Source organism: Pavona decussata, unplaced genomic scaffold, assembly GCF_977016875.1.
Source record: "Pavona decussata unplaced genomic scaffold, jaPavDecu1.1 SCAFFOLD_64, whole genome shotgun sequence".
Lineage (NCBI taxonomy): Eukaryota > Metazoa > Cnidaria > Anthozoa > Scleractinia > Agariciidae > Pavona > Pavona decussata.
In genome coordinates this window covers 3,195,276-3,210,367 of record NW_028145484.1, presented here as the reverse complement: position 1 = coordinate 3,210,367, position 15,092 = coordinate 3,195,276, and the positions used below count along the sequence as shown (strand labels likewise).

The following is a 15,092-nucleotide window of genomic DNA, read 5'->3' as shown; positions in this document are numbered from 1 at the left end:
ACATATGCCTGGAACTTTTCAGCACAAACAAATACTGTGTTGATCTGCAGTAGGAAGTTGTCAGTTTTTGCATGGTAAGTGAAAACAGGTTAATTAGCTTTAATGATACATAAAAATATATAAAACTTCCAACGTAGAAACTGAAGATTTCTCGCTTTTAGATCGATCATTAAACTAGGTAATCCCTTCATCCGTTTATAGTCAGCTGGTTAGTGAACTACGATGCAATACCCGGGAACTAGCAACACTGAACTATAGTGGCTTATGCGCATACACTAAACATACTTATACCATGCATTAGATCACACTTTAGGAGTTGCTTTTTTATTTGCTTCGACACAAAATATATATATTCGTGCTGCTGGAATTAGCACTTTAAAAACAAGACACCTCGATAATACAGACACCTCTCTATTGTGGTCAGTTCTCTTGGCTGCCAAGATGCCGAAATTCATAGAGTTCTTATCACTATAATGTCTCTTAATGTCTGTAATATAGGCACCTCACCCATAATTATAAGACCACCGACAAACTCTAGTAATTTACGGCATTAGTGGTTTCTTGGACTATTAAACCACTAGTACTCTCTGGACATCTTCATCAAGCATCACTGTACTGTTCCCAGGTTCTGTATCCTGGGCCTTTTAAGGGTTACATTCCAGGCTCTTGATGTAGATGCAGTGTGGTTGACTCTCTCTCTCCTCCTTGTGCCTGCATTTAGCCTGGCATCCAAAATACAAAGACACACACTCCAAAAATGAACTTCTATACCACAACATAGCCTGATGGGAACCGCAATATTGTGTTATTGCATTAAAATAAATGTTAAGTATTGTTTATCTGCTTCATGTTCAAGTTTACCAGTTCTGGGATACCTATTCCTGTGGACTCTTGCGGAAGGGAGATGTGTTTGCTGTTCATTAAATATGGCAGGTGTCGATTCAAGAGTAAATGCAAGAAGTCTCACTGGACACCTCCTCTACCAGGTGGGTGGATTGTAAATGGCTACTGCCGTCAGCAATGTTTTGGGAAGGGGGTGGGGTAAGGGCTCAGACTGGGATGGGAGATAAGTAACACCATACCAGTCATAAGGTCATTTATGGCTTTCAGTTTAATTTGGAGCACTCTTCCTGAAACAAAACTCTCTTTAGTGTGTACTAAAGATGGTTCGCAATGGCTGGTGGTGTGAGACAGTCAGCTATAGTAAATGTTTTACTTTCTGTAGTGTGAGATACAATTAGCAACTAGCATACCATTCACATTGTAGTACTGGGCCAATTTTTGATCTGTGACAAAACCTGCACAGACAGGCCTTCTATTCTCAACATATGTACTGCTATTTGCACCACCTTTGCTTGCAAGTTTTGTTCCTGATCCAGGCAGGGTGCCGAATCATTGTCCCTTGAAAAATCCGGTCTCGGATCATTTTGGATTTTGTAGACCAGGTCTTGAATCCCGTTTTCCATTATTTTCTGAGTATTCCAGCTATATGCTTAGTGAATCTAAATAGAAGGTAGTTTAGTACATTCTTGGTCTTGGAATTTTAAAAAAATTATGCATTCTAGGTGTCTCGTTAAGTCTCAGATTTACCCAAAATCATACTGGTAGAACACTACTGTGAAGTAACGCACCTCACTTGATTTACCAAGAAAAGTATGACATTGTACTGCCATGCAAGATTTGATATGGATCCAAACCATTCTGCCAGTACAAAACTTGCATTATGCATCCAAATATGCATGCAGTACACTTGTGATCTGTGCAAGTATTGTACTGTTTATAAATTTGGATCCATGCAAGGTCTGTACCAGTCTGGTACAATGTGTATGAAGCCTAACAGCATAACATACTCTGACTTGTTGTGGGTTTTCCCCTGAGCCTTTTTTTAGGTTTCGGTCCCAGTCATACATTTTGGGAGTTCAAAAAACTATCTGTATTTTCTTGCCTTCTTGTGTTATGGTGTGATACTAAGACATCATGAAACTTTCTTTCAGACGAAGAATACACCAAGCCACCGCCCTTGCCACTGTCCCCTCCCCCCTCACTTTCTGTCAGTGACACATCAACTGAAGTACAACATGCTAACCGAGGTATTTTTATGGCACACGAACAAAGACGGAAGGTCCCTGCCTTTGAAACAAGTGATAACCAAAACAAATGTGCAGATCAATTAGAAAAAAAGAATGAAGACTGGAAACCAAGTGCTAGCGGATGGTTAAATTCACAAGGATACATTCAAAATGGCAGTGATTCAACAATGATCCAGGCTTCTACAAGTTTTGTTGATATGAAGACTGATGCTGAAATAAACACAGAAAAGGAATTTCAAGGTTTAGACAACCAATTTGGAGGATCCAAAACTATTCCTCCAATTGTGACAGGGGAGACAAAGGAACTGGCAGTAGATAGATTATCACATGTTATCTACAAGAGGAAGCGCAGATTTGATTTTGTGTACTGTCCAAACAGACAAGAAAAAGGTTTGTAACTATGCATGAAGGTAAAAATAATACTCAAACACAAGCACTGTATTTCCAATCTGTGTAGTTTTCAGTCCTCTGAAGAGATTACCAGTGTTACTACCCCCTCTAGACTGGCTGCCAGTTGTCTGTTACAGGGTCCCCACCCCAATGGTTACATGTTCTTCATTACTTACTCAATAAGAAGCTGTTTCCAGATTATACTCAGGCCATATTTGACTGTCTGGTGCGTAAAGCCTACAATCTTTTAACAATGATAACCTCCAGCATCGCCAATTCCCCCAAATAGATAGCCTGCGAGCAAGCTCTCTTGGGGGTGGATCCTCTGTCCCCCTCCCGCCCCCCACCCCCAAGAGAGCTTGCTCACAGGCTACCAAATAGATAGATACAGAGATATAGTGAGACAATAAGTAACCACCAGATAGAATTGCATTTCTTGCAGTCAGAATGAAATACAGGAAAAAACGACATTAATGTCATACGAATGCTTTTTATAATCCCTGGGCTTTAATCTTTATGTTTTCACCTTTTATCTAGAGACAGAAACCATTTGTACAGTCCTAATATGTATCTATGTATCTGACGCCGGGTCAATGACGGATCATAATTTTCTAGACCGGGGGGGGGGGGGGTACTCCCTTATGTGACCTTAACGGGGACGTGCGGCCCCATAGGGTATGGTTTTCAGGGTGTTTTGTCTTGAACGCGGTATCTATTTCATCACTTTCTGTCTTAAACAGGGTATCCCTACATGACCTAATGGCTTAAACAGATTGTGATTGCCAATGCATTAAAATACAGTAAGAAACCAGTGTATTCTTATTTCAATCTAGTCTTAAACAGGGTGTGATTTTGGGTTAAATGTCTTAGAAAGGGCCTGAAAATTTTGAATTCTGTCTTAAACGGGATAGGGAAATCGGAGAATTGTGTCTTAAACAGGGTCAGGGTTTGAACGCCCGGGCCGCACTTCCCTACCCAAGCATCTGTTGAGTACCTCCCCCCCACCCCGGCATCTAGAGTAACGTTACGCATCACGCGTACAGTTATATCCTTGTACGTTTTTCAATGTTTCGCTGTTTATATTTTTAAATGAAATTCAGGGGAAAGCATTTGTTATTCACCTTTCATTTGAAGACAGAAAGCGTTTCTACATTGATTGTTTTTCTATAGTAAACGTGAGACATCTTTATCTATCTTGGCCCGCGAGGTCATAGACTGATTTAGTTGCCAAATTTTTGGTTAAACAAAACTAACCTTGAGGCCCTCAGGTTAGCCTAAAAAACACTCCGGTTAGCCTAAAGAGCACTCCAGTTAGCCTAAATAGCACTTAGGTTAGCTTAAATAGCTCCCCGGTTAGCTTAACGGTTAGCAGTTTATGTTGGGGTTGTTCATGCCTCGCATGCCTCGGATGTTTTGTTCATGCCTCGCACGTCCGACTTGCATATTGTAAACACTCCTTACGACCCGAAAACAAAGAGCGCGACCGAGAATTTAAAGAATTTGATAACACGACAGAAAACGTAACTCTTACCAGCCGAGTACAAAAAACGAGACCGAGAACAATAACTCGTGGCCCGAAGTCTTATCTCTCGGCTCATCGGGACCCCCAAAAGAAAAAAGAATTTGATAATGCTACCGAAACCTTAACTCGGTCCGCCTTACGGCCCGAGTAAAAAGATATGGAAGGGGGAGATCTAAGAAAGTGCAAACAACGAGGTTGAGGCAAGAAATTAGTAGGTGGGAGAATTTGGCATTGTACTGTGTACATGCTGAAGGGGTTGGGGGATGGGGGGACGGGGGATCAGGAGAAAAGATTCTAGCAATGATCGACAAGCATCAAAAAAGGAAGGAAAAGGGAGATGCCTACATGTGCAAAATGTAATGCACAAGGGATTCAAAATAAGTTGAATAATAGGCACTGAAAGATGAGGGATAGGGGAGACGTATGTGAGCACGGAGTGTGTGTTGTGCAAGGCATGAAGTGCCAGAAGATGGTACTGATCACTCAATTCCCACCCTCCCCTCTCCCCCTCACTATCCTTTTTGACACCTGCCTCACAGGCTAGAGTCTGGTAGACAGGGGCAATTTGAATCAGTATGTCTTTTCTAAGGAACCAAAGTCTGTCTGGAGACCAAGCTTTGACTGACCCCAGTGCAACCTCTGACCTTCTATAAACTGAGACGGAAGTAAATCAATTTTCCCTTGTTTTTGCATATTTCTTGCAGCTAGCAGGCAATGTTAGTTATGTTCTAGTTGTTCCTTTGCAGGAGCTGGTTGGAAATTCCAAAGTAGCATTGATCAAAGTTATAAAAAGTATGGAGCGTACTATGATCGCGTGAAAAAGAAAGTTGAATTTCGTCATCAACCTCTGAATAAGGTATGGGTAATAGAGTGAAAGGAGTGTTTGGAATTTCTAAGATTGTTTTAAAAAAAAAATTCCTGTAGTCTGCAAAATCAAGTTATGACATTCAAGAATTTTCCAAGGAGCATCCTTGGTAACAGATTCTCTCGAATCCTGGCCGGTTCACGCCTTCCATCCTTTGAAAAGTGGAAACAGTCACATTTTCCCATTTTTTTAAATACGGGCCATCGTTTTCTCTAGCTTTCAAGATGATTTTTGGTAGCATGAACATAGCGAACAGCGTTTTATTGTTCCAGGTACTCCTTTATTCTTTGTAATTAATTGATATCGTAGTTGAAGATATATGAACCTATTTTGTTCTCTTTGTAGGTGGAGAAAAAGTTCTTAAAATTTCTGCGCAGAGCTCACTGGAACACATGCCAAGAACTCAGAGCAAGGCTGGCTCAACTTCCTCCAGGTTATTCCCTGAAAGTGGATTTCACCCGAGTGAACTTCAGTAGATTGCGGCCGTATTTTTATCTTTTAGTACACCAGGTACTGTGACAGTTTTGGGTCAATCGAATACAAAAGTTCGTGCTTGTCAATGTTTCAAACGGAGAAAAATTGTTGCTGATGCAAACAGCGTGTTTGGGTTAAGGGAGTCTGATGTAAAAACGGTCAAAAAAGTGAAATGTGCTTTATCTGTGTGACGATAAACTCAGAATTTTGTTTTTGAAAGCAACCGCATTTCAGATCACCATAGATTTGTGTGTAAAGTTTGCTCCCAACTCACCAGGGGCCCGCTTCAGTGCCGCTTCTCCAAAGTCCCGGTAACTTATCGGGCCCGATAAGTGTATTTGTAAATGTTTTTTCGCCGATTACACAGCGATTACAGACATGGTACTTGGCCAATGTTTTCAAAGGATTATAAGATTTAAAAATTTAGTATTCAAAGCTAACAAAATTGACTTCTGTGAAGAAACATTTATCACCAAAGACACTTATCGGGCACGGTAAGTAACGGGGACTTTCGAGAAACGGGCCCCAGGTGTTTTAAACCCAGATCACGGGAGAGCTAGGCGGTTGGCGAGAAATCAAACCCTTTCACGCGCGTTTCTTATCGCGCGCTGGCGACGCCAAGAAACTCGGCGATTGATACACAGTTGACAGGTTTGACAGAGCATTCCTGGCAATGGAAGAGCTCTGGATTGCTTCCCATTTAGCCAAGGGTTTCGGTTTAACCGGTTGCAATGCAAAAGGAACGCGTGCATCAAACGGAAATTTTCTCAATAAAGGAGAGAATAAGATTGCAAGTTTGGGATGAATCAAGTGGAAAATTTTCCAACCGAAAATTTTGGCTAAATACAAAAGCGCCTCTGGTCAGCTTTCAAGCGTTCATGCCCATCTCTCTTGCATTCTGAAAGAGTAACAGTTGACGAAAATTTTATCTATAAGAGTGCATGAGAACAGTCCATCCCACAAGGATGAGGATTGACGACAATTTATACTTTTCGAGAGCGCATAAGAGTCGATGGGAGAGCATGAGATTTCAGGACAAACAGAATTCAGATGTGACGATGGAGTTTGGGGGCGATATCAAATGAAGATAAGAGCTCATGCAATCGAAAGGAAGGGTTGAAACTGTTCTCAGTTGCCTCTCTCGCTTTTGTTTTTGTTTTACTATTACTTTTGTTTGTTTGTTTGTTTGTTTGTTTATTTTTTTTTTTATCTGATGTCAAACGGTGCTTTTCCTCTTTGTTTCCTTACAGTGTTTTTTCTATGAAGACTCAAATGACAAGCGGTGGAAGCCGACCCCGTTTTCCTGTTTAGTTGCCGAGACTCTTATAGCGCTTTTCGCAAGTGGGAATGTAACACCCACGGAGGCAGAAACGAAGATGCAGGACTGGGGCGGCAAGCCAATCAGGGTCAGTTGAAATCAGAAGAAGTTGCTCAAAGCACTGTTGAGCCTAAAGGTGGATTTCCACTGTCGCGTAAATTTTACGTGCGTATGGATGTACATTGGGCTGGCTTTACGTACGTAAACACAATAAGAAACGACGTATGAACGGCTTACGTAAACGTAAAAAATTGAATGTTGTTCAACTTTTCACGTTTATGCAGGCGGCTCACCTATCGCTTCTTATTATATTTACGTACGAAAAGCCAGTTAAATTTACGTCTGTACGCACGTAAAATTAACGCGACAGTGGAAATCCACCTTAAGTTATGCAGCAGTCATTTCCAGTGTAACCGTAGTTGTCAAAACAAAGGAAGAACACATTCTTTTAAAATAGTCGCATTCTAACTTTTGGAGTTAAAGCAAAACTAATTTACACGAGTTTTCCCGCGCTTGACGTCAGCGCCGCGCTTTGCTTCGAGAACTGATTGGCTCAAGGCGGAATTTTTGGACGCGCTCATTTTTCCAAAACCAGAATGCGAATAGTCTGAAACAATGCGCTCTTCCTTTGCGTTGTTTTGATTTTTACTTTGGTTTCTAGCCTGCGTAGCTGGCAGTTTTGGTGGGGTTTGGTGGCCCGCGGCAAAGCCGCGAGAAGAATGGTCTCACGGCTTCGACGCTCCTTTCCGCGGCTTTGCCGCGGGCAACCATTCCCCACAAAAACTGCCAGCTACGCAGGTTATCTGGTTTCATGACAGCATCCGCAAATCGTTTCGAGATGTTCCCTTTAATTTGTTTCTAAGGTGCGGCATTGTGTTTCCCACATGTGGAATATTATCGTCAAGTCTTCGTTGTCAGCGTCTGGAGTGGCAACGGAGGTGCTGAATTGTGAGCGGCAAGTGTTCGCTAAGAAATTGTAAGTTTTTTCCTTTATTCATTTCTTTTTGGCAGCTTTACAGTGAACAGAGCAAAGTGCAACGGAATGTGCGTGCTTTTGACAGAATGAGTGTCTTTAGATTGCGCGGTTCGTTATAGCGGGGATTTCGTTATATCCCGGTTGGTTATAGAGGGAATTTCGTTATATTCCGGTTCGTTGTAGCGGGGATTTTGTTTACATCCCGGTTCGTTTTAGAGGGGATTTCGTTATGTTTCGGTTCGTTATAGCGGAATTTCGTTATATCCGGGTCCGTTATAGCGGGGATTTCCTTACAGTCCCGGTTCGTTATAGCGGGGATTTCACTATATCCCGGTTCGTTATAGCGGGGATTTCGTTATATCCCAGTTCGTTGTAGCGGGGATTTCGCTATATCCCGGTTTGTTATAGTGGGGATTTCCTTATATCCCGGTTCGTAATAGCGGGGATTTCGTTATATCCCGGTTCGTAATAGCGGGGATTTCGTTATATCCCGGTTCGTTATAGCGGGGATTTCCTTGTAACCCGGTTCGTAATAGCGGGGATTTCGTTATATTCCGGTTCATTATAGCGGGGATTTTTGTTATATCCCGGTTCGTTATAGCGGGAATTTCGTTATATCCCGGTTCGTTATAGCGGGAATTCTTTATATCCCGGTTCATTATAGCGGGGATTTCTTTATATCCCGGTTCGGGTTCCCCCACCGACGAAGCGCCTCAATTTCTTTAAAAAACTCACCCCCTTATTTCTTTTATTTTGTAAACAGATCGCTCGCTTTTGCGCACTTTATATTATGCTTTACCCAAACAAGAATAAAAAAAAATACTTAACTTTGTTTCAACTAAAGGTTTTTCGTTTTCTCTCCAGCAACGCACTTGTAAAAGAACAGCTTTGTTTTTTACAGTTTTATAAGCATGCGTTTCCCCTTTGCTTTTTACCAACCGAAGCGCACGCAACTGTTATTATGAGAAATAGCCATGTACTAACTTGAGCCGTTGTTGTTGTCGTTGCAGATCTGCCGTGGACTATGCCTACGCTTGTACACTAGCTGGTCCTGTAGTGAAGGGAAACCAAAGTAATCTGGGAAACAATCCCACTCCGACGATTACTAAATCAGTCAGACAAGGATTTCGAGCAGCTAAACAGGCGCCCCTTTTACGAGGGAAAAGGGCGTTATTGAAGTCACCGGGATTTTTTGGGAATGTTAGTTCAAGGACTCAAGGCAGGACTATTGAGGCGGCATCTAGAACGATTAGTTCTAATGGCGTGGAAAAATCCAGGGGAGTGAGTTTTAAACAGAAAAAAAGAAAAACAAAACGGTCGAAGCAATTTTCACTGTTAGATGAGCAAGGAAAGCAAGAACTTCTGAAACGCTGTCAAACAGTTCTAGCGGAGGAGAACATGTAGACGCTACGTTAAGAGCTCAGTCAGAGATGTTTCTTATCGCTATCGTAACTGTGAAATTTCCTGCATTCTCATTAAATGACTGTGCTTTATTTTATAGCTGGTGATGATTACCTTTGACTCAAATAAATGCTTTTATCTACGGCTGAAATGTGATTTTGTAACCCATGGTTGTTTATACAATAAAATAAGATTTCACCCATGCCTTATTTCAAAGGAACTTACTGTTGTTTAAAGCTCTGATCCACTCTATGCTTCTATGGATCAACGGATCCATTCCTACATTAAGCCCCGGGGCACCGTCAGTCTTCGCTAATTCAAGGAATCGATCCGGCTGAATAAGCTTCATTTTATAGAAGTTCTTTGGAAATGAAGGCAAGACATGGAAGACAAAATGTCTACATTGTCATATACACATACATGGCTGAATCTCAGTTTAAGTCAGCAAGGTGGAACTGAGGTGCCAACGAAAGGGATCTGTCTCATATGGTCTAGGGGCCGACTTTTCCCTCCCTCGCTGCCTTGTCGGGAACAAGGTATCGGAAAGCATCGCGGAACCATCTCCAGCTGGCATAAGCGAACCGCGGGCCGAAATCTCGTGGTGCATCGTCATGGTACAACGCTCCGGCAAAGTGTCCGGGGGTACCGTAGCCTGTGAACATCCGCCCCCTCCCTGTCGGCTGTATTTTTCTCTCTTTTTCAGCCATTTTGATATTAAGGCTGGCAAGTCGCCCGTAGGGAAAGAAGCGTTTCATTCATGTCCCTTGTTATGTCCTTGTCAAATTGTCGACGGGTATTGTGTACTATTCATAGCCTTATACACGTTACGTGCTGGGGGGATTGCAACCCTTAGGTGTCCAAGATCAAGGGCCTGTTTCACAGGAAATTTCTCTGCGAATCTGGAGAGATTTTCAGAAATGTCAGGGAAACATGAAATAATTAGGGTACAGCAGGAAATTAAAACTCGAGAAATTCGAAATCTTTTAGAGAATGTCACCGAAAAATTGGGAGGATATTCCAAATTTCCGGAAGAGGGTAATTTTATTGGACAAAAATGCCTGGAGAGGCCCATGTGTATTTTACGGCCTTTTCGAGTGGAAGAAAAACGCTGGTCATGTTCTGTGTAAAATAGTTCGCGAGTATTACGATTTCTTTTCTGCTGAGATATAATTTAAAATTAGTTACCCCATTTAATGTTTTCTTGCAGCAGTATTATTTCTAAAAGCTTAGGAGCAGGAGCTCTCAACAAACCCTACTGGGCTTACAAGGAGAGCCCTGGTAATGTATTCAGTTCCCAGCCAGCTCTATTCCAGCCTGCAGAGCGGGTTTTCAGTCGAGCAGCCCCATCAGCTACTCCTGACACTAGGATTTTGGTTAACACTGTGGTAAGTTATAAGGACTTTGGAGAGATAGGACTCCTGGAGTCTGTTGTATGTACTGCCTCTGTCAATGCCTGTGTTTTTGTATGTCTGTGGAGGTGGAGTTGGGTGTGGATGGGAATGTAGGACGGGTATGGTCTAAAATTAACTAAGTGACAGATTATCCTTGGGGTGGCTGTAGTGCATACCCCAGGGTTTACGAGTTCCTGAGGGTTCCAATCAAGCCTTGAATCAAAAGGTGGACTACGAATACAACCACCGCTTTATTTCATGCAGAAAAAGGGCCACTTTGATGATAATTATACATAGGCAAAGGCAGGGAGATGTACTTGCATACAACATGACAATTTTACAACTTTACAAAATAAGCTTTTCCAACCAAACACCCTTCCTTCGAGATCTTGGGGCAGTTACTTGGGATGAGACGACAAAGGCAAAATTCAGAACAACAAAAAAAGAATTTCACCCATGTTGACAATGTTTGTCCAATTTTTGCCCAGGTTTTAAAAATTCGGCACACCTTGACTAACTGTCCCTGGGTCTCCATTGACGCCAAACACAAAGGAGGTCAAGTTACTGGTCTGAAGGTATCTTTGTTCTCCATTTTCTTAAAGTTCATAATCTGAATATTTAATCATACAATGATATTGTAAAGAGGAATTAGATAAAAAGAAATTAAAAAATAACGGTTCTTCCGAAGCTCAATGCGTTGAATAGGATGGAAATTAAAAGGTTCATACACTGTATGTGTAATTCAAAAATAATTAACTTGACTGTTGCATCATTGCTTCCAAGTGAGAAAAAAGGTTTTTGCTTCCCATATCAGCATTTCGGAATCCTTCATCAAGCATGCTTGCTTCATACTGTGTCAACTTCAACTGCAAGATCCTCTCTTCTGAACGACGGAACAGTTCAGGATTTTCTACACCTGCTTTTCCACATGCCCAAACCACTTGTGCTAGCTGATCAGCTGGTAAGCTTGCCAGATCTCTGGCCAACAATTCTGCTGTAAGTTTCTCCAAAAATCGACGGTAGGGGATTTCTGACAATGCATAAGAATACATGCAAAGTGATAATTCACCATTTGTGAGTTTATCCAGACCTCGTCCGCAGATCTCCCCTGCAATGACTTTGTACACGTCACTGTTCATAATTCCCCTTGCTGCAAATGACCAAACGATCCACACGAGTCGGTCACTGTAATATTCTCTGATTCTGTGGTTGACTATCTCCTCACCAAGAGCATTGAAAAGTTCCTCACTCCCCATGCCTGCAGTCGCAAATGACCACAACATCAAAACCATTTCTTTTCTCCGCAGTCTGACTGTTGAACGTCGCAAAATCTCTTCTTCTACTTTCTCAAATAAAACATTGGCGTGTATTCCACGAGCGGCAAATGCATACAAGAACTGAGCTATTTGTCCATTGTGAAAACTCTTGAGTCCTCTTTGGAGGATGTTATACTCAATATGATCAAACAACTCAACAGAGCCACGTCCTACCGAGGCAAAAGCCGTTAGTATACCAGCTATTTGGCGGGTTTCGCACATGGATATTCTGATTATCTCTTTCAAAATAGATTCTTCAACCCGTTCAAATATTGGGGAGTCTTTCAACCCCAAGGCAGCACATGCAGTCAGGATCTGGTTGATTTCTGCTGGGTTAAAGATTGAGAAGTCATGGGAAATAATTTCTTCTTCACATACCCTGACGAGAGCATGCGTTTTCTCCCCAATTCTTCCCAAAGCCCACATCACATTTGCAAGTCCTTGGGCCTTGCAGGAAGAAATGTGTTCAGAAATAAAATCCAGTATATCAATGTATGCACTTTGTTGCCCATGCTTCACTTTTTCCCTGTCTTCACGCAATACCTCTTCTTCCACGGCATATTGATGTGCCCTCTTTGCAATGTGGTAGAGCAAAGTAATTCTGTTGATCAGTGACACTTGATCTTTATTACTCAGATAAAAGTCCAGGTGATCCTGCACCTTCCTTTTAGCCAAAATCTTGTCATTAAGATCGCATTCTCTAACATAAAAAAGTGGTTGTTCACTACATTGGCGAGCAAGCTGTATTGGTATACATGTTTGCAGCACAAGCAGTTTTCGTTGGGACTTTGAAGACTGGATGGGTGAGTATAACATGCTGTACTTGCAGTTGGACGTCGCAGCAAGTTGAGGTGTTAAAATCCTTCCAGTCAGAGAGGGTAATGCTTTAACATAACCTTGTCTAAATGATGACAAAGCAATGGTTCTGCAGTTCTTTGCTGACAGGGTCAATCTAAACATCATGTAAGCTGAAAGAGAAAGTCTCTTCCTCTGCAGTGTAGTGGTTTCTTGTTTCAGGGGGGGTGGCCTTGCTAGTATATTTTACAGCTCTGTGAAAACAAGTTCAAACATGCAACCTCTTTAGAATGTGTCTAAATCATTTCCAGCAGTTCTGGAGTTGCCAGATGAAACTGTATGTTGTTCAAGAAGGGATTGTTTCCCAGTAATCCGTCAATTCACCCACAACAGGCTCACAGCCACTTGGATGAAGATATCTTTCCTACACAATAAAAATATACTTGAAAAAGTTTTCTTTGCTAACCCAGAACACACTGTTAAAACACAGTTAAAATTCCAATAAATCCATGTAAGGGATTTTGGCTGGCTTTCGACCTAACTCCACATAAATTTGGTAGGAAATAAAATTATATCTACACAAAAAAGGTAATTTTGTCCTGTAGTGGGGGCACTTGAACCGTGAACAGTCAAGGCTTTTCTTCGTTTTTTTTTTTTTTTTTTTTCAAATGCTGCTCAATTAAAAACTTCTTTGAAAACAATACACGTGACCTTTTTTTAACGACATTGAATCAAAAAAAAAGATGTAAAGTTCTTAGCGAGTGATAAATTTTCTTTAGTCTGGTTATATTGCAGAGAGACAAAACGTCCAAAAAAGCCTTAGCCGTTCACGGTTCGAGTGTCCACACTGTAATATTAATTTATTCCTCGCGAAGCGACGGCCGAAGGCCCGAGCGTAGCGAGGTTAATAAATTTGTCGGGCCGAGCAGGCCCGAGCAGAGCTAAGCCACGTGAATTTCGAGCGAAAAATATATTTATATATATGTATGTTTATATATTTCGTTGAAGGTGTCCGCACTGTTGCCTAGCAACAGTGAAAAACAAAGTATGAATGACGTCAGAGTGTCTGGCGTCGTCTGGAGCAAAATTTGCATACATCGGGAAAGTTTGCGTGCCGGATCAAATTTCAACTGCAATGTTCATCAATATTCACTGGATACAGAACTATCTCTCCAGAATCTTTTCCTTTTCTTCCAGAAATCTTTTTTATGAAAGATTGCATTGAAGAAATTACACGTTTTGTGACCGCCGTAAAACAATTTTCCGTGGGAAATAAATTCATCGAACACGACAGCACTTCACGCACGTTGTACATTTCGTCTCGTCAGAAATAGATTTTCAACCGCAAATTAAACTAGCCTGTGGAACCTCAAAAAGACCATGCTCATCAAAATAGTTGCTATGTTCAGAAACCTTTCAATCTCCTCATTTGATGCTACAATACGAGTAAAGAGAGCTTTCCACCCAGCCCCAGCTTCGCGAGGTTTTGCGAGTCACGTATTTCTAGTATTTCTGCCAAATAATTATAGTGAACAGATCTACGCTATAATGGCCCTAAATGAAATTTTCAGAACTTCATGTAAACCTGCCTAATGAAATGCAAATTGCTCAAAAAGAAAATTTCTAATGACCATTATTAAGCGTCCATGCCATCATGACGGTATTTTTCAATCCCCGATCATATCAATCATGCAACTGAGGTATATTAAAAAAATTTGAATGTTCATCATTTTCTAGTGGAGTTACATAATTTCAAACTCTTAGCCATGTATGTTTGTACGGCTCAACCAAGATGGCGTGAGACATAGTGTTAAAATCATATCATTGTTCGTCAATATTTAAGCTTATTACAAATAGTGACATGACTAGCGTTTTAGTACGTGAAATCTGCTAATCTGTGCATTATATAATAAGAAATTCTGGTGAGTATATCGCATGGAGCTGATGTTAAACGCTCTTACAAAATGTAAACCTTATTACATAACGAAGCTCTTTTCAAACAAACCAAGCACGAGGTGATCCTAATTTCTACACAAATTAACACAAAATACGCGACTTACTTACCTACAATATACTAAAATTAGTTCATCGCTTTGGAGAATCTTTTAACTGCTGATCTGGAGCGATGTTTCTCGTAGATTCAATCACAATGATCCACAATTGCAATCAACACTTCTCAACTTCACCACCATCTTGATCTTCAACCCGACACTCGTTCCCAGTATCTTAGATCCGAAGAGCGCTGTCTATCCCAGGCCCCAACGGGTGAGCATAAACGGGGCTAGGGGGAGGGGAAGCTGGGGGAACATCGTTGCAGGAAAAAGTGTTACTCGCACTTTAAGCATATGTTGCGGAAGTAAGAAATCTGTCTCTCATTATCTTCCTTTCTGTCGGCTTCCTCTTGTGCAATACTATTTATCTTTTTTTTGTTATTTTGGAAGGCAAGGAAATACGACCGCACAACAATTCGAAGAGCTGATTTGACGTATTTTCCACCCCAATAAATAACGATTCACGTATGCACTTGAAAGGACTATTCAACACCCAAAACATT

At 41.4% G+C, this 15,092-nt stretch overlaps 2 protein-coding genes across 2 annotated transcripts; one reads left to right on the top strand and one right to left on the bottom strand.

Annotated features, from left to right (window-relative positions):
- The first annotated feature begins 11 nt into the window (after positions 1-11).
- LOC146478495 (uncharacterized) lies at positions 12-9,133 on the top strand. Its single transcript, XM_085112039.1, has 8 exons — positions 12-74; positions 857-986; positions 1,995-2,480; positions 4,749-4,858; positions 5,213-5,377; positions 6,592-6,747; positions 7,523-7,635; positions 8,646-9,133. Exons 1-8 carry the CDS (start codon positions 72-74, stop codon positions 9,037-9,039), a joined length of 1,557 nt encoding a protein of 518 aa, XP_084968165.1. The 5' UTR covers positions 12-71; the 3' UTR covers positions 9,040-9,133.
- A 1,521-nt stretch (positions 9,134-10,654) lies between these two features.
- LOC146478494 (uncharacterized) lies at positions 10,655-14,788 on the bottom strand. Its single transcript, XM_085112038.1, has 2 exons — positions 14,603-14,788; positions 10,655-12,790 (listed from the first exon to the last, which is right to left on the bottom strand). Exon 2 carries the CDS (start codon positions 12,704-12,706, stop codon positions 11,180-11,182), a length of 1,527 nt encoding a protein of 508 aa, XP_084968164.1. The 5' UTR covers positions 12,707-12,790; positions 14,603-14,788; the 3' UTR covers positions 10,655-11,179.
- Between the last annotated feature and the right edge of the window lie 304 nt (positions 14,789-15,092).